Below are 19460 nucleotides of genomic sequence, written 5' to 3' on the forward strand. Positions count from 1 at the left end.
AAACTCTTCTTCACGCAGGCAGCTGGTCTGCAGCCTACAGATGAGAGATACGAGGCGGCACGTCAAGCCTCTTGTGTTCTGGTATTATTGGAAAAGCCGAGCAGCCGTAAAAGCTTTTATTTGTGGTCATTGCTTGTTATCGAGCTGCTAGTTATTGAGCCTTCCACCGACTGCAGACTCTGCTCTGATGCTGCAGTATGAAGAAAAAATAATACACTTTTGTCCGTTTGGTTGCTGCAGAGAGTTTCATCTCCATTCCTGCACTTTAGACTAAATTTTAGTCTAGTTTCTGAAGAACAGAGAATACTCAGTACTAATTGGCTGTGCAGAGGCAATGAGGCACCTCGCCGCGCTTTTAATACAGAACCGCAACTCATCATTAACGATCTCTGACACACTGACCTCCAACCTTTGACTTTGAGCCACATTTTTGCTCCTGGTTCTGCTGTGCTGCTGAGAACTGTGCAGTTTGTGATCCAGAGACTCTCTCAGTTTTGTTCGGGTTGATTAAAGATCTTTCAACTTTGAGCTTTTGATGTCTTCAAGCTGAAAGATGCTAGTCCATCAAGTGGGAAGAGATGCATTTGCCTCCCTCACAGGAACAGATTGTTTGTTCATTCATTCTCACCTCGTTCAATACAAATACCCAGCATAAAGTACTCTAAGAGCTTCCTAACAATTCAAGAAATATCTGTATAAACCTAAGTGGAAACTGTCTCTGGCAGCATTGGACCTGACAAAGTGTTTTCAGCTCATTTGGTGGTTCTGCTCAGTTTTTAGGCGTGCTATAGTGAGCACATTGATTAGCTGTCTGGACACCATTTTACCCTCATTTTTGCTCTTATTAGTTTCCAGAGTAAGAGGCATAAAAAGCCCCTTTACACTCTCTTGGCAGCCAGAAATGGAAAGACTAGAATGAAACGAGTATTTTGCAGATAAAAAGCTCATTTAGATATTCCCCACAGAGAGTGGTGGAGACTGAAAACAGAGCTCAAAGAAGTCATGTGCAGGAAGGCTGTTTGGTTTTTCATGTTACAGGTAACGTTGCCAGTGGACTTGCTAAGTATCTTAACTCCAGACTCTGCAGCTGCTGGCAAATGAATCATTGACCTCTTCAGAATAATCTGACTGACAGAAGTATCTTTGGTAGTATGTCTGTGAAGATTCTCAGTCATCCAGGTCATCGTAGTCTAAAGAGCAGTGTTGGGTAAGTTACTTTAAATTAGTAACTTAGTTACATTACTAGTTACTTCTATCAAAAGTAACTCAGTTACTTCAAGTTACTTGTTACTTTCAAAGTAACTAGTTACTAGGAAAAGTAAGTTTGGTTTTACTCAGAATTCTCTTGTTAATGTGTTGCTTCCATAACTTTGCCAGTCTTCTAGCTTGCTTACTTGCCACAAGTGCACTGTGCCACCTACCAATAGAAAGGAAAAAATAATGTGCACATTTCCACGAGAGAAATCCCACACCTGACCGCCATGATTCTAGCCTACGTCACAGCGTCATGTGCGCCTTTTACATCCAACACAAAAACTGCAGTCGTGGTGCTTTCGATTGTACTCAGAACTCTGAAATTCTGCCTTCCGAATAGGAAGATGTAGGTAACACCAGACTGCAGATGAGCTGCATACAGGGCTGGACTGGGACAAAAAATCGGCCCGGGCATTTTGACCACCATTATAGTAAAAATCATAAAGCCTTTGAATGAAAACAAACACTGTTGTGACAGTGATGTTCACTGTTCTGATGGTATATATGCATCAATCTATCAATTGTTTGTTGCAAGACTCAGATAATTATTTTTTAAAAGCTAGACATTTTAAATGAGAATAAGAAAGAAAAGTATTTCTTTGTGCCCCCCACACAGAATAACTCCACCTTTGTGTCTTTTTCATTGTAGCTGAATTACGAGACAAACTGTGTTCCTTTTCAGCTCAATAAGAAACGCTAATATTTTCTCTGAGTACGAGACGATTCTGTTTTTTACGGGATGGTTGGCATCATAATAATTAACCTTATGAACAAAATAAAGTTCAACATCAATAACATCATAGCACCCACCCAGCTGTAGAAACTCCGTCATGCTAGCTAGTAGGCAGTAAGAGTTATTGTAACTGACTGTAAAAAGTCAGCGTAACGAAAATAAACTCCACCTAAACTTGGTTTATATCTGACCAAGATAGACTGCAGGTCATAACTTCTTACCTGAAGTTCAGTTCACACTCGGACCGGCAGCCGCCTCGGGTCTCTCCTCCTCCTGCCTCCCCTTTCCCTCATCCACTTGCTGGCCTCCACCACTTGCTAATGTTACTGAATCTGTGGAAGCTCCGTGATAGCCACCACACGAAGTAACGAATAATGAGCCTATCTAACTCCCAGTAACGACTAACGCGTTCCCGGTTTTGGCATAATAACTAGTTACCGTGCTCGTTACCACAATAATAACGTAGTTACTGTAACGCGTTACTTAATAACGCCTTAGTCCCAACACTGGTAAAGAGCTTGGGGAAAAAAGCGTCTGGACTTCTTTAAGTTGCTTGAAGACGTTTCACCTCTCATCCGAGAAGCTTCTTCAATTCTAGGGTCAAATGGTGGAGAGTCCCAGATTTTAAGCCCTATGGGAGTGTCCCCAACAGAGATGGGCAGTCTGCCCATCTCTGTTTATACTTTTTTCAAGTAACGAGTAAAGTAAGGGATTACTATTGCAAAAACGGTAATTAGATTACCGTTACTTTCCCGTAGGAACGCTGCGTTACTGCGTTACTAAAACCTTGATTTTTTGCCAGAATGTCTCACGATAGTGACGTAAGCGAGTGCGCCGTTAGTGACAACAGCTGTGTGCAGATCAACAATGGATCATATATCTAGTGCAGAGAGAGTATGAGCGTGCAGCGTTTAAAGCGTGGAAGTACTGACCTTACTTTGAGTTTGATTCCATAAAAAGTGACAAAAACATTAGTGTCCGCTGTGCGTGGGAAGAAAACTTCTTTTTACAGCGAAAAAAACCCCTAAACTTCCGAGCAAGCACCGAGTAGCTACGACGTGATGGGAAACTCACAGAGAAACTTGCGGATTCTTCCACTGACCACGGCACACCTGCACCAGGGTAAACCTCCGCCTACCGCACTCCTGCTTTACAGGTGAAAATAGAGCAACAGGACCGCTGAGACTTTGACTTTATTTATTTTCTGCTGTGTTTTACTTGCATCTATTTGAAAGACTGAGTGTAAACACACAAAATATTTTATTTTATGTGCTGGAATGTGCAGAAAATAGGTTTAAATGTTAAACTAATTTCTTCCAGTCAGAGAATGTTGCATATAATTAAATTTTTGCTTGATGCATAAAGTTAAAAGATTAAAACTAATAAAACAAGTTTTAAAAAGAGACTTTTCCATTTGATTACATTTTGTATGATGGATTATGCAGAAAAAGTAGAATTGGGCTGAAAGATCTATCGCTTTATCACCTATTCAGGTTGTAAATCGTGTTTTTAAAAAGTAACTAAGTAATTAATTACCTTTGAAAATAAGTAATCAGTAAAGTAACGGGATTACTTTTTTGGGGAAGTAATCAGTAATTAGTTACTGATTACTTTTTTCAAGTAACTTGACCAACACTGGTCCCCAAGAGGGTCACGGACCCCCTATTGATCCTCTGCCTAATCAAACAAGCCAAGGTGTGAAAACGGGTGTAGGTCACAATCAGTCAAGGTTTCGGGTGAACCCATTGTGAGACCTAGCCCCCTCTATCATGTGACTTACTGAGGTCAGATAGCCCAGGATCTGAGTGGGCGGATTATAGATGGCAGACAGTTGGTGTCGTAAACCACCGCCTCTGTTCAAAGACGGTCGCTCACAGTGGACATAGATGGCTTCTTTCACTCCTCTTTCAAACCATCTGTCTTCTCTGTCCTAAATGTGAACATCCGTCCAAAAACAGTGGCAAAAGATTAGAATTATTGGACGGATGAAGTTGATCTGTCACTGTTGGATGGGGAAACAGGCACCAGCAAGCTAATAATGAACAGAGCCCTGCTGATAAAGAGAAAATTGCAGATAGGCGTAATGTTAGACTTCATTTAGCCACAGGCTAAACAACAACAGCTCCTAATAGGAACAAGATCATATTTCTTACATGCATTTTACACTAAAATGTCACATTTGGGTAGACAAATATGTGAAAGTATCCATATAAAGGCACAGATGTGAACATAACTGTAATCTTAAGGGATTAAAGGATGATGTCACATCAATATTGTGCCTAAAATTTGTTTCTGCTAGTCCCAAAAAACAATCAGCTTCTGCCAGTTCAAAGGTTGCTGGCTGCAGGTTGATGATGCAGCCTTTGGACAGCAAGGAAATTCTGTCTGTACTTTAAGAGAGTACAGTACTGGGACACCCCCCGAGATCAGTGTGTAATAGCAGGCTCGTAGCAGAAGGGGGAAATGTGACACTGCATTTGTGTTTGGGGAGTGTCCTGACCTTTGGGTCTTTTAAACCTCTTAAGGCATCACTCTCAGTCATTCCTCTAAAATAGCCTCTCTGCAGACTCAGTGGTCTGCGGCTTTGCTCAGCCGTTTGATTTCATTTCTCAGTTTTTTTCTCCTTTCCTGTCAGCAGCGTCCTTATCGCCGCCCTTCAGAGCTGCAGCTGAACTGTTTCTGCTGCAGTCTGCAAGGACGGGACAAAACAAGCACCACATTTATTCATGCTTCTTGACATAAAGTAAAAATACACACAAATACTGAGGGATTCATGTAACAGTTATTCTCCCTTTGTCTCTGAGTATTTTAATCTGTAGCTGAAGCCTGCGTTTTATTTTAATAGACCACCAACTTCTCATTTGTGTTGAGTGTGCTGAAAAACTGAGAGCACCACTCAGAACATAAAAATTTTATGATCCAATTTATTGTCAGCTCTGTTTATAGTGTTAATCTTATTCTTTAATATTCCATATACTTATGCATACCTTTACTGGCCTGTACATATGAATTTCTACCTACAGTAGCAATCTTTGAAAATTTCTCTTATTGTTTTTGATAACTGCATTTGTAGTTTCTGGATCGTGCTACAGTGTTGCTGAGGTAAGATGATTTCACCACAGTGATCAATATAGTTTATCTAACCCATTTTTATGAATGTGAAATGCAAATCTGACGATGCAGTAAGAGCCCCGAGTGGCCTGCTCTGTTTTCTTTCTTTATCTTTACTTACATCTGCTATTTCATCTTTCACTGTGCTTCAGTAAGACTCATTATTTTTAGTTCAGTCAGGACCACGTTAGTACAAAGAGGGTGGTTATTTCCTTCTCTTTCCATTTCACTAATTTATACTTGTCAGCATGTGTCTGTTCCGAGACCTCCCTGCTCTTCCACACACATACACGAGCAGAGAGGCAAACCCCCCCAACACAGACCACAGCAGGCACTGATAGCAGCAGCAGATATAACACTGATGAAGTCACACAGCTTGAAAAGGGGGAGCGGGGTTGCAAAGCAGGCTGCAGAGCCCCAGTAACAGTCAGGCTATGGCCCGAGACAAACAGAGACAACCAATCAGAGGTGAGACCCGAGTGCCTGACAGGTGGTTCCAGAAGGTTGCTTGCGGGGTGAAATTGGTGGAAAAGAGGTATATGGTGCTGCTCCTTGTGATTGCTTTTATTGCTAACAGGTTGCCGTGGTTGATTGTAGTCTGTATAATGACTCTGACTTTGAAAGTAAAAGTTGTTCCATTTAAAATGCACTAGTTTCAGCTTAAAATTTTATATTAAAAGGTGAACATTCTCAATTTTTGGTTGGTATCACTGTTTTTAAAGTTAATCCTTGGTGGTTAGTTAGCAAGTGCATTTAAACAAGTGCAATCACCAGCACCAACTGGTCGGGTCATACATATTTTCCCTCGCAGAGGTTGGAGATTAACAGAAAACTGACATATTTTTAGAAATGCATATTTCAGCATCTGGCATCGGAGAGCTAACATAGCACGGAGGATGCTAACTGCAAGGATGAACAGTTTGGAGGTATTCCACATCGTCACATACACCAAGAGCTTCTCTCTGACTGTGTACAAAAGGTTTTGACTTAGCTCGTTAACTCATTATGTCCCATGTAACCACAGACAGTCTGTGGGTGGAAACTTTAATTAAGCTGATGTAACAAGTTGTCATCGACACATTATTTTATGCCACCTGTGTCTCTCTGCTCCACTCTGTGTATGATTGTCTAATTATTAAGTAATTTTCCTTTCTTTTCTTTTTTCTTTTACTAACAAAGAGAAATTCAGTACATTTATATTCTTGAATGTGATACACCTTTGGTATACTTTGTTGCTAAGTGAGGAGAGAAGTGTTTAAGTTGAGCCTAACGTTGCCTCAAACATAAGAGGATGAGTCCCAGCATTTTCCTCAAAATGATAAATAAAGTTTATTCCAGGGATGTCAAACCCACTGCGCAGTAAATCCCTGATATATTTAAATTGAAGGAAAAAAAAAGTGCAATTTCAATAATAAATCTCATTTTTTTCCCTACATGACAAAGAAATGCTGCTGTAGTACATTAAAAGTCTGTCAAGCATGACTCTTTGGGCATAAATTGTAAGAAATGAATGTGTAAAATTACAGACAAGGTCCTGTTAGCTCATTGCACATACTTTCTTGTAATTATAAAATGGAACATTTTGGTTTTTTTCCACAGTCCATTGTCCATTTTTTACTGAAACCACACTGTTAAAATTAGAAATTTATCTTGTAGATTGTGAAAAACAAGAATTTTCTGTCATTTAATTATTCATCTAGTTCTTATTTACTTTAACGTCAGTGGGGGAGCTCCTTATCAGCAGGAATTGCCATAAAACAGTTAAAAGTTTATGCCCTCACACACATTTCCATAGCCGTCCAGTGGACCAGATTGGGGTCTGCCTTATTAATTTAACACTGATATGGGATCAGTGCTCTGCATCAGCAGTTACCTGAAGTCAAAGTTTTTGTATCGTCTCCATAAATCCATCTTAAGATGTCTCATATAAACACTAATACTTCTGACAAATTAGATTGTTTTAGTCTCTCTAGCACGTTGTAAATTTGCCGCCCTGGCACATGCAGCAGTTAAGGTACCGTGAAGAAATACTACCGATTACTTTCTCTCCGACTCTCTTCATTCAGAGCTCAGCCTGCAGCTGCAACGCACTCTGCTGTTACTATTTCTGTCAAACAGCTTTAATGCACATTACACACTCGATGCAACACAGAGAGGACGGGTGCTCCAGCGCACCAACACACACACACCCACGCGCACACACGCAGCATTAGCAGCAGCATGTGGCTTCCCTAGCCCTCTCTCTCTCCCTCTTTTTTTACACACAGAGGCTCGCCCGTCCTCAGTCGGTGGGCTGGGTGTGTGCTGGACAGAGCGCACAACGATCGGAGGAAGCCAAGACAGCGAGCAACGTGAACGAAGACGAGGAGAACGAATGTGAGCTGTGTTTGATCCGGAATAAAACTCCAGATTCTGGTTTGAACAAAGACTCGAGCCTCTGGCTTTTAAACCGAAACCACTTTGTGCCCTTGAAGAGAGAAAGCTGGTTCAATCAGAATCCAGAAATCGCTGCCTTTAGAGCTGCTCCTTTACCGAATGCTGCAGATGAAGGAGAAAAAGAACAGTTCCTCTCCTCTTTCTCTCTTTGGAGGCTGAAACTGCAGCAGATGGTGAGCCGCTCTTGTGTGTGTGTGTGTGTGTGGGGGGGGGGGGGGGTGTATACTCAATAACATGCCTTTGAAAGTGTGTGTTTTTGTCTATACACCTGTGCATGAGGGTGAACAATAGGTGAGCAGAAATAAGTGGACACTCGTCCACTGTAACTTTAACTTAGTGTTTGTTTCAGCCTGTTTCATCTCTCTGCCAGACCTGCAACTTTTCATTTCATTCATGATGATTATTTCCATTTTTAATCCATTGTGAAACTGGACAAACGTGTCCCGTATCCCACAGATTAAAATAGCATCTTGACTTACTGTTACAGCTGTAGGGCATGTAATGAGTACTTTGGGTTTCCACAGTTTGCCCCTATTCCTGTTTCAATATGACATCTCCCCCCACACACCGGGAAATTGCCATAAAGGAATGATTTTTCCAGTGTGGTGTGGAGATCTGCACAGAAACCTGCCTGTGAGCCAGACCTCATCACCATGCATCAGTGTTTGACTTCACAAATTTTTACGAGCTTGAATGGGAAACCAGGATGTTAGTGACGCCCGTTAATGTCCAGACTTTGGAGTCCCCCGTTCATCCAACACACACGGCTGAAATCTTTGGGTGTCCACATACTTCAGGCCATGCAGAGTACAAGCTGATGCTTTTAATAGAAAGAGAGACTAAACGCGTGTGGGAGTGAGCTTGTGTGTTGTGTGTGTGTGTGTGTGTGTGTGTGTGTGTGTGTGTGTGTGTGTGTGTGTGTGTGTGTGCGCGCGCACGCTTTTGGCATGTATTCAGTGTGTGTATGTGTGCGTGTTGTTTACTTGCTCCCTGTTGTCTCCCTGCCCGCCTCAGTGTGGATGCTGCAGTGTGTTTGTGCTCTCGGCCTTTTGGACCCAACGCTCGGATGCCTCATTCTCAGGCTGTTTGGAGGAAAAGTGCAGCCACGGGGGGGGTGGGGGGTGGGGGAGAGACTGCCTGTCAGAGGCCATTAAGCAGCTCGCCGGATGCCAAGTTAGAGCCCAGAAAAGCATGGCAATGCACTGCAGATGAAGCAGGGAACGTCACATGGCAGCACTTCAATGACAAAATTGGAACAGTGGAGTTTTAAATCGAGATAATAACCCTCCACTTTTCCACATAAGTGGAAAGCTGTTTGCTGATTTGTCTTACACCATTTCAGCCTGAGCAGATAATGAAAGGCTTAAAGAGAGAACTTTAAGTGAGAAGGCTGTTGTTAGAATCACTGCACAGTCAATAAAAAGATGATATAAAGAAATAAGAGCAGCATTAACGATCAAGAGGTTTTTGAGGAAATGTTTTTGAAGCCTCAAGGTCTGATTTAATGACCAGAACCACTGCTGGCAGTTACAGCGGGACAAAAACCTAATTTGATCAGAGAGACGTGGAGCTGAGGGGGAAACTCCAGTTCACCTTAATTCAACAACAGATTTTTGGAGCACTGAGTGTCTGTAAGAAACACTGTGGTGTTACAGCTTGGGGATAAGTTAATAACTAAAGGTAAAATGTCACAGAGCCCTGCAGCCTTTTACCTTCAGCAAATGTCAGGAAGGATAACTGAAACATCAATTTCACCCAGTAATTTAGCACATGCATATAACATAATGCTTTCAGTCAGTCATTCAAGTGACTTTCATTCATTAATGGTTGAAACAAAGCAAAATCCTCTGAATTATCCCCAATAATTCACACACGTCACCTGCATTGTGAAAACATCGCGGCCTAATTCAAACCTCACTGACGCTCGCTTCTTGAACCCCACTAATCTCAGAGTCGGGGGGAATGGTTTTAAGGTCAGTCCATTAATACAAATGTAACCTGCTAAATGATAAGAAAATATTTATTTGAACACACTGGAATTAACCTATTAAAGCCCAGGTAGAACTCCAGGGTGTTCACTAGTCACTATTTGTCTGTTTCTTGTTTAAACTAGTGATAAAAAGCAGTTAATTAACCCTCATAATGTCCTCCCGATTGCCATACACCTGTTGTACTCAGGGTTCAAAAATGACCCCAGGACAGCACATGTGTTAAAACAATGCTAAACTTATTTGAATGTGTTAGCGAGCAGCGATTCACAGCAAAAGACCGGCAGAGGCTACAGTGCTTGTTGCTAATCTACCCCAGGAGCTAACCATGGTACTGAAATAAAGACAAATCCTGTCAAGCATTACACTGTTATTCACCAACATTAAGTAAATATTTGGATTTTGGGGTCATTATTCGCAACAAGCAATTTTACACTAATAAATGGGTATAAAACTGGTTGTATTACAGCTACCAATCGCCAGTATGTCTGATTAAACTAACCCAACTACAAAGCAACCATTTAGGATTATAATAACTAAGCTCGTGCATCAACTTAAATAAACCAAGGAACTCACTTCCTTGGTATACACATAGGAAGACCCACTCAGTGTGGAACTTAGACTGCTGCAGAGAAACAACCAACAAGGTGACATTCTCCAAAAAGAAAATCATGGCTGCATGATGCTAGCTGTTACCAGAGTGGCTCAGTGTGTATGAGGAGATCGGCTGTATATTGTTTACCGCTGTGAAAGTGATTTAACTGACAGGCCAAATAAAAACAGCAGATGTGTGTGTGGTAATAGCACGATAATAAAAACCGAGACAGCGCGGGTCAGAGGCTGGTCGGGTCGGGCGGGCGGGGCGGGAGGAGGTGTTTTCTGGGATCAGATGTTTAAACAACATCTGGACTCCTGCACAGGCATCTGCCCTGCTCAGGGATTGAAACTGGGGTTTTAATCTGCGACCCCTCGCATCTGTGTGGGTGGCGTCTAATCTGGCTGATGGTGCATTTGACAAGCTGCTTCAACTCAACAGCCGTTTGCTCACAAAACCTCCATAAAGTTGAAACACAGGAGGAACGGAGGAACATTTTGCTTCAGTTTTTATAACTGGGAAAGCTTTTACTGGGATGTTACTGTGGGAGGATCCATGCTGTGTCCTGCAGAATGAGGAGGAATATGGGCTTCTGGGGTGGGAAACGTTTGAACGTTGAAGAGACATAAAACCCACAAAGAATATTACAGTATAGCTCAAACCACAGGAACGCAATTATTTCAAAGACTTCTACAACCCAATATTGTGTGATTAGTAGAGCTGGATATTAAACTTTAGTACTTTATGGCCTCAGAAAATATATACACATGTATATCAAAAACATGCTTCTCCGGGCTCGGTGTAGAAGAGCATGCAAAGTGCACTTTTACACTTCTAACCTATCAGAACGTAGGAAAGCACAGGAGAGGATGAAATACTTTCTCTGCAGATCCTCAGAGGCCATACTGGCACTGCAAGTCTCAGTCTCTGGGGCGTCTCCAGGATTTTTTAAATGGTGCGGAAAAGAGAAGGAGACCAAGAACAAGGCAGAGATGTCCCACAGGAAATCAGAATATTTGCTCTGAAATAAATGCAGTGTAGAAAATTGGCATAGAAGTAGCACTACACCAGAGACTAAAGATTGTAAAATATGGTTTCAATGCCAAACAAAGTGGGGAAACAAATATTTCCTCTGTATTTAAGAAAAAGTCATAATAATTCTTAATAAGGAAGATGTTTCAGCATCCTGATAGAATCAGTAGTAGTCATGTGAAAAGGAGGATTTCACAGGACTTTGTACTTTAGCAGCAACAAGTTGCAGAAACTGTTTTCTGCGCGACTTTATCAATCTCTCACATCCCTGTGGAGGAATTTGGTCCACTCTTCAGTTCACTGAGGTTTGCCACATTTAGTTATGCACAGCTCTCTGAAGGGTCCACCACAGCATCCGAGATTATTGCCCTGTAGTGTGATCCATTTTGGACAAAGCTTTAGCTGTTGGACAGTTGGCCTCACGTTTAGCTTGAGAACACCTGACTCAGTCAAGGTGCCTGGATCCTGTGGCTGCACAACAAACCCAAATCATCAGGCCCTTATCACCGTGTGGACAGTTAGTATAAGCTGTTTGTGCATTACTGCCAAACAGCTCCACTTTGGTCCAGAGAACATCTTTCCCAAAGTCTTTTCGTTTGTTGAGATGCAGCTTTGCAAACCTAAGCTGTGCTGTCCTTTTTAGAGAGAAGAGTTTTCTCCTGGCAACCTTTCCAAACAAGCCATACTTGTTCAGTCTCTTTCTAACTGTACTGTCATGAACTTCGACATTTAACATGCTCACTGAGCTAACCTGTAGAGTCTGAGATGGAGCTTTTGGGTTGTTCTCTGACCATTGCACCGGGTGAATTTGCTGAGAATGTTTTAACACAGAACACTTAAATACTTTAAATCAGCAAAGTGACAAAACTTGTGCTTTAATAGAGCTGCTCACACTTGCTGATGATCAGTTACTCACGTAATTTGATTAGCAGCACCTTGCTGCTACTTACCCTCCCACTTCCCATGGAAGAAATAAGGGTGAACTTTAATACACATTCCTGGAACATCAATTTTGATCCATTAATATATTCATCGGTTTAGCATTGTAGCTATAGATGACTTTAACTCATTGTACACTGCTGATTAGTATTTATTTATTTATTTTTTAATTTAGAGCAGCGGTCTCCAACCCCTGGGCCATGGACCAGTACTGGACTATGAGTCGTTTGGTACCGGGCTACAAGATTTGAGGCTCGGGTGTGAAGTTTTTATCGTTATTTTTTAATCGTTTTTATCTTTAACTCGGTTTCCCTGGGTCTTTTCCCGTGTGTTATGAATAAATCTTCCTTTTTTGGTACCAATACTGGTTTCATTTGTTGTATTTATCTGTGACACCTTAAAGGCCGGTCCGTGAATACATCGTCCGACATAAACCGGCCCGTGGTGCAAAAAAGGTTGGGGACCGCTGATTTGGAGTTTAAAATCTGCAAAATAACATGCAACTAAAGCTTTATCCTATTTATATTTTAAATATTTGCTTCCATTATATAGACATTTTGATTCATACAATAGACTAACTCAGGTATTTACCAGAGCTAGCATCAAAAGCCTCCATCAGAAAAAAACCAGCGCTCTTTCCTTGACTGTCTCAGAGACTGTATTTTTTTTATGAATAAACCCACTGGGAAAATTTGATTTTGGACCTAGCGTCCTCGACCTACACCCAGCAGCCTCTGGCGCTCAGGGGTGTCCTTAAAAGTCCAAAGAAGGAGACACCAAGTAGGGCAGAGAGGAGGGCGAGCTACAAGGAGCGAACGACTGAGGAGAGAAACAGCAGAAAAGCAGCCAGGAGCAACTTCACAGATTGATAAACAGAAGATGACACACCAGCCCCTACGTTTGTTTTTGGTCCTCGGCTCGCAGCTGCGCATGTGTTTGAGTGTGCAGCGGCGGGCGAGTGTAGAGCACCGAGGGTGCTCACTGGTACTTTAATCCCAAAGTAAAGGGATCTGGATAAAGACATCGAGTTCAGCTCTGCCTGAAGGATTTATACAATGTGAGATTTTGTTCTTTCTACAAATACTTCGGATCCAGCACCAACATCAGAAAGCATCAGAGGTGATTCTGCATGCTCATCCTCTTAAGGGCAACTCTGAAGATCAAATGCAAATGACAGCTGTCCCTCAAAGTCTGGTTGCAGGATTCTCATTTCACTCCCCTTCACAGTGTGCAGAACAGAAAAGCCAACAGACTGGGGTTACTCTGCCTCTGCTTTGGTTTTGTTGAGGTGACGGCTTCTGATGAGGACAGTCTAATCCTGCAGACACTCTGAGCACCAGTACTTACAGTACATTATCTTCTATTCATACACAGAGGATGTGCCTGTCAATATCATCCTGGGATGAAGGCCCTGATTTTTTTCCCCTGGTCTCTTGATGATGTAAAGTGACGTCAAATATTCTTTGAGGGAGCCATTATCTCGCTTCTATACCTGCATTGTAATTTCCCCTGTTTTCTAATGTCAGTTGTGCCCCGAAGGCGACTTTCTGCCTCACACAGTTCACAGCAGAGTGACGGACATCTTTGTGCCAAGTTAACAAAAGAAGGACCTGCAACAAAAGAAAGACCTTGAGGCAGCGTTTCTCCAGCTCTTTACAGCAGTTAAAGATGGATGGTGGAGTGACAGCACTTTTCTTTTTCCACTGCAGCTTTATCTCCCCCTGCACACTTTCCTCTGCATATCAGAAGTGCCCCAAACATCCAAAGATATCAAGAGAAGTAAAGTCAACGATTTTTTTTTTTTTTATAAAAAAGAGAGAATCGTCAAAAAATGTAAACAGTTTTCTTGATTGCATGTGTGAAACAATGCTGTACTGTATCCACAGCGTACAGGAACTGCGAGTGGGCGTTAAGAAGACAAAAGTTGGCAATGACTTTTCCTCCGATGTTGGTGGATGAAAACACAGAGGATTATTCCACTTCAGCATGAAGCGCATTGTGCGTTTTCTCTGAGCAAGAAAGGAGAAGAATGAAAAGGATTGAGGGCGTGCAAAAAAGCTGCCCATTACAGCACAAGTCTGCAGTTTTTAATCTGACATACTCCACTTAATCTTCCATACTGAGCTGCACTCTTTGTGATTTAAATTAAACAGGCTTGTAGAAAGGAAACAATCAGTTTGAAGCCCTGGAATAAAGACCTGAATAAAGATAAAGCATCACAAAGATGACCTGTTATTCTAAAAGGGCGGCTTTTTCCCCCAGTCGTCCAAAATTCCCAAATTAAAGTCCAGTTCACCTTCTCGTCTTACCTAACAGACATGGCTAGGACGGTCACTGGATGCTATGAGTATGTCTGTATGTAGTTTCATATTTTCTTTATCTAGTTCCAAAACCACTCATCAATTCTCTTCAAACTATCTGTGTGTGCGGCTGGGAGCCCGAGTAAGTGGAGTGCCGAGTTTGAAGTCATTTGAATGAGTGATTTTCATATTTTGGATAAAATTTGTTCTCCACTCTGTGTGTAGGGGGAGGGGCGCATACACACAGGATACATGAACCTTTTCCTTTCACTCTGAACCCTACATTTGTTTCAGTAGCCTTAGTAATGGTACTATTACAATGCCCATATACTATATACACACAATACTTATACTGCAGTATTTCTTTGCACTTTTACCTTACTTTTGGATGGAAATATCAGACTTTATTTATTTATTTATTGTAAAGGTTTAGCTCATCTTCATGTTTCAGCATTAAAGAAATATACATTCTTATGAACTTAAGTTACGTTAAGTTCTTTAAGTACATTTTGAAACTAAACATTATGGTAGTATTATAACTTTTACTTATACTCTTTGACTCATATCATAAAATATTTTTTTTGTGTTTCTGAAACTAATCATGTACCTAATCCTTTAGGCTACAGTCTTGTGCTGATTAATAATATTTGCAACTATTTTTTGTAAAAGATCTCAATAGTAGTTCACAATCTGCAACTCCAATTCATGTTTAGCTCTGCATGTACATTTTTTTCAGGACACTCTCCAAAGCTGAAAGTTTGCGTGACCCGGCCGAGAGAAAGAACAGCTGGATGGCAGCCTGAGGTTTCAGTGGATTTGATGTGACAGACATGAAGAACCAGCACCAGTATGGACGAAGTCATCTGGAGAGACTGGGTGAGTCCACTTCATATACTATACAAAACCTATATCTTCACCTAAATATAATGTATAGTTTACCTACCAGAAAGCTAAAATTAAGTGTGCCGACAAACCTGAGAGACTCCAGCACTGGTGACTGAGACGTCAACATGAATCACTGCAGGAATTAATCTGATGCCTTCATTTAGGCTCCTGTTCTTATGAAGAGATGTGGAGCACACTGTTCTCTACATCGCTCTCTTTCTGAGCTTCAGTGATCAAGTGATCTGCTTATAACAGAGGAAAATCTACTATGATTCATTAAAAAGCTAATTTAGGTGAACTGAGGGAAGTAGGCTTGCAAGTTTACAACATTAAACCGAATATAGCTTCACAGAGTTAATGCATGAGGTTTAAATGTTTCTAAACGATGTACTGATAGTTTTGGCAGTGTAAAAGACGCTGTTATTCTGTTCGTTTCTCGTGTCTTCCAGTCTGCGTGGCTCTGTCCACTCTGGTGTTGGTTCTGCTGGGACTTCTGGGTTCCGTCACAGGCTGTCCTGGTGTCTGCACCTGCTATGGCAATACGACTGACTGCACTGCTGTTGGACTCCTCTCTCTGACGTCTATCCTTGGGCTGCTCGCCCAGGACTCTCTGGCACTCCACCTACCCCAGAACAATCTCACCTTCCTGGGCAAAGCTGAGCTGTCCAACCTCAGCAGCCTGGAGGTACTGGATCTTTCCCAGAACCACTTTTCAACCGTGCAGCCAGGAGCTTTCCTAGGCCTGAACAGCCTGCGCCGCTTAAACCTGTCCACCAACTACCTCAGTAAACTCAATAGCAGCGCAGCGACAGTCGAGGCCTTCAATGGAAGTCAGGGGAGTATTGGATTGAGCAAGGAGGTTTTCAAGGGGCTATGGCAGCTGCAGGAACTCGATCTGTCCTCCAACGGCCTCCTGTGGCTGCCCAAGGGCCTGCTGGATGGGCTTCAGAGACTCACCTGGCTGTCTCTGGCCAGCAACCGGCTTGTCACCCTGGACAGAGTCACATTTGAACCCCTGGTGGGGCTACAGCACCTCCTGCTGGTAGGAAACCCTTGGAAATGCGATTGCAAGCTGAGAGACTTCAAGCACTGGATGGAGTGGTTGATTTACAGGGGTGAGCAGGGCTGTTAGCAGGCCTCTCCATATCTCAAATACTTTAAGACTTTACCGGAGCGAGTCTGGGGTGTATAATCTAAGCAATTAATCTCCACTCTGCAGGATGGATGTATGCTGAGCAAAGACATCTAAGAGTACAATGACCTCTATATCTTTCAATCCTTCCCTGTCTCTCCTGGTTCCCTTCTTTCTCCCTTCCTCCTTCTTTCCCCTTGTTTTTGTGTCCCCTCTCCATCTGTTTTATAGATGGGCAGGTAGATGTGATGCAGTGCAGCCTCCCGGAGGATTTGAAGGGCAGGGACATCCGCAGCGTGCCAGCAGAGATGTTCAGCTACTGCCTCCAGACTTCAACCAAGGAAGGCGCCACCCGGCCTCCTTGCCCGCCCGGCCGGGTCGGAGGTGCCGATGATTGCATCCGTCAGCGCTACAGACCCGCGAGCGTCCGCCGGGCACAGGGCACGCAGGTAGTTGCGGCCGTTGTGTGCGGCACAGTGTGCGTCATGATGGTGGTGGCAGCGACTTACGGGTGCGTCTACGCCTCGCTGGTAGCCCGCTACCAGAAAGAGATGAAGAGCCGCGGGCAGCCCCTGATGGCTGAGTCTGGAGCTGACACCGACCTGGAAGACGGGCAGACGTCATCCCCGACCTCACTGGAGGAAACGCCGCCCAAAGAGGCCTGCGGCTTCGTGCACAGTTATCGAATCAGCAGTTTCTAACACACTGATTTCTGCCTCTGTACTTCAGCTCTCATCACTGATGAGACGAGGTCTGCAGAGAGAAACCCTGCAGCTCACTGGGCGAAACTCTCCGGGTGGGGACTGATTGTGCAGCTTAATGGAGCGGACTAAATCCAGTGAAGCTGTGATTCTGCAGTACTTCTTTTAATGTATGGATGCTCTGTGAATTGTTATTCCCTGCGCTGCATCCCTCAGCCAGCTTTGAAACTTCTCTCAAGCTGCTGTTTGGCACTTCTGCACCTTGACTTTCCCTTCATGTGTGTTTCTTCTTTAGAAATATGAATCTACATTTAGTTCCCGTCTTTGGATCTAAGCCCAAGAAGCACAAAGTCAAAAAGTACAAACGTCTGTGAATGTGTGACATTTCTCTTGATGTGAGCTGCAAAAAATTACTTTTCTCTTAATCAGCTGTGCGTGTTTTACATTCCCCATTCTGCAGAGTAATTCTTTGTACCTGTGTTAGGTGGATGCCCCCGCTGAATCTCCTCAGAACAACAAACACTTTGAACCACATCAGAGTTCTGCTGCTGTCAGGTAAACGCTGCTTTAAGCTTCATCACAGGTTAACTGCATTCAAACAATACTAGAGCTGTACTGCCACCTAGAGGGCAAGCTTAGAGCTGCAACAGCTTCTAATCCAGCACAACGAAACAGCGATGACTATTATCTCCAACATTGTGAAGTAAAGAAAGAGCGTGAGGAGATCAGCTCACATGTGATAAGCACATGAAATAAATTGAAGTGTAATTGAACTCAAGGACTGTTAATCATGCTGAAGGTAATAAACTCTTTATTTATCTAAACTGGGTATTTTTTCTTTTTAAAGAAGTGTTTTTGGTCCATTTCACAACCTCTAAATCGCTGTTCTTAAATGTGAGTGAGAGGACTACTTCCTTACAGAGTTCTGAGAGTCGTGTTCTCCTTTGCTTTCGACCGGGGAGGAGAAGTTACCTTGAACTTCATTTCCACTGCATGTTACAGTTTAATTAGACGATAGCCGCTGCTGTTGCAGGCAGCGTCACCACATGCTTCATGTCACGTGGTGTAAAAATCCCACACAAAGCGATTTGAGTGAGGATTCTTGCTGACCACTGTATGACCTTCAATGTCTTCATCATTATCTTTTACTCTTGCCCGACTCAAGAAGAACAACTGAAAATGGTCAGCATATGGCCACTGCTGTTCCTCAAAGTGCCACTCGCAGCTGGCTTCTAAAGTGACTCCGCCCACATAGACTCCCATGTTAAAATGTCTTATTTTCCAACAGAAATAAACATGTTTGGTCTCCACAGCTAACTCCAGCTCCCTGTTAGACGCTGATCTGCTTTGGCTGTCATGGATTAATAAAGGAAACAGTAAGCAACTAAAGCAAGAGGAAAACGCGATAATGACAGTGCATGCTGTGTTTTTGTGATGAAGATGAAGAAGGTGAACATCATAGCTCTTCCACCACTTGTTTGAAACTCACCTCCAGCCATGGCCGTCTTTCCCTCGGTTGACACGGTCACCGATGTCGTCGCTATGATGTACTTCACTCCTGAGGGGCAAAACATTTCGCCCAACATTAACTACAGATCACCTTATCAGTAATTCAATGATAACGAGTTACTTTTTGTTCTGCAGACGTGTTCAGGGGTTCGTCACAAACAAACCTTTGTCATTCACTGGGTAGTAGTAGAATTTTCCAGGAGTGTTTTCTACAGCCAGGCGGTACCACAGCGGGAAGTGATCGATGGTGAACAGATTATCTTTATCAGCTGGAGTCAGGAACTTCCTGCAAAGTGAGCAATCATCCTCAGATAACATTTTACTTTGAAATTCACTCCTAGGCTCATTGACTGAACTGGTCAGTGTGCAACTGGAAGCTCTAATTTTACTATTTATTTCTAATCATCTTCTGTTTCAAACACAAACCTGTTCTTCGTGCTACTGATGAACATTTTTTTACTTCACTCACTTCAAAGAACTCACAAAGGTTACACACTCTGATAGTCCACAGCAGGAAGCAGCTATAACAACAATTCTTAAACCAGCTGGAGTGTATCAGCTGGGATCGTGCTCTGAAGTGTGACATTATTATTTTTAAAGAAAGAAGGAGGGAGGGAGAAGATATGGTTCCAGCAGTTAGTGTTATAACATAATTTTCTTTATGCTAATAGTACAGATGAATTGTCTAGCTAATAATGAGCACAAACAGTGTTGAAAAGCTGCAGCTAGGAGAGCAACACAAAAGGTGCTGTTCTGAAAGCAGAAAGTATTTCGCCACATAAACCTGAACTCTTTGCAGAAGCACGTAAGATATATTTGCTGTCAGGTCCAGACCACCTGTTGGA

General features: G+C 42.7%; 2 protein-coding genes across 5 annotated transcripts in view; one reads left to right on the plus strand and one right to left on the minus strand.

Moving 5' to 3' along the window:
* Positions 1 to 19460, minus strand: part of LOC101471517 (voltage-dependent calcium channel subunit alpha-2/delta-4) — a 79259-nt gene that overhangs the window by 22882 nt on the left and 36917 nt on the right. For all 4 annotated transcript variants that reach the window (XM_076886920.1, XM_076886918.1, XM_076886919.1 and 1 more), the window contains 2 exons: positions 18780 to 18901; positions 18596 to 18664 (listed from right to left, as the gene is read on the minus strand). In XM_076886920.1, coding sequence (XP_076743035.1) covers positions 18596 to 18664; positions 18780 to 18901 — 191 coding nt within the window. The remainder of the gene's footprint in view (positions 1 to 18595; positions 18665 to 18779; positions 18902 to 19460) is intronic.
* Positions 7142 to 17930, plus strand: LOC101486745 (uncharacterized). The gene is made up of 4 exons (XM_004566170.5): positions 7142 to 7707; positions 15125 to 15264; positions 15723 to 16388; positions 16637 to 17930. The coding sequence occupies exons 2-4, from the start codon at positions 15219 to 15221 to the stop codon at positions 17104 to 17106; spliced, it is 1182 nt and encodes a 393-aa protein (XP_004566227.2). The 5' UTR covers positions 7142 to 7707; positions 15125 to 15218; the 3' UTR covers positions 17107 to 17930.

Source organism: Maylandia zebra, linkage group LG7, assembly GCF_041146795.1.
Source record: "Maylandia zebra isolate NMK-2024a linkage group LG7, Mzebra_GT3a, whole genome shotgun sequence".
In the NCBI taxonomy this organism is placed as follows: Eukaryota; Metazoa; Chordata; class Actinopteri; order Cichliformes; family Cichlidae; genus Maylandia; species Maylandia zebra.

Excerpts from the sequence above, each read along its gene's own strand:
- LOC101486745 (XM_004566170.5), top strand. The coding sequence starts at position 15,219 with ATGAAGAACCAGCACCAGTATGGACGAAGTCATCTGGAGAGACTGG. Across the intron at positions 15,265-15,722 it reads AAGTCATCTGGAGAGACTGG|TCTGCGTGGCTCTGTCCACT; the intron begins GTGAGTCCACTT and ends CGTGTCTTCCAG. Across the intron at positions 16,389-16,636 it reads GGAGTGGTTGATTTACAGGG|ATGGGCAGGTAGATGTGATG; the intron begins GTGAGCAGGGCT and ends TCTGTTTTATAG.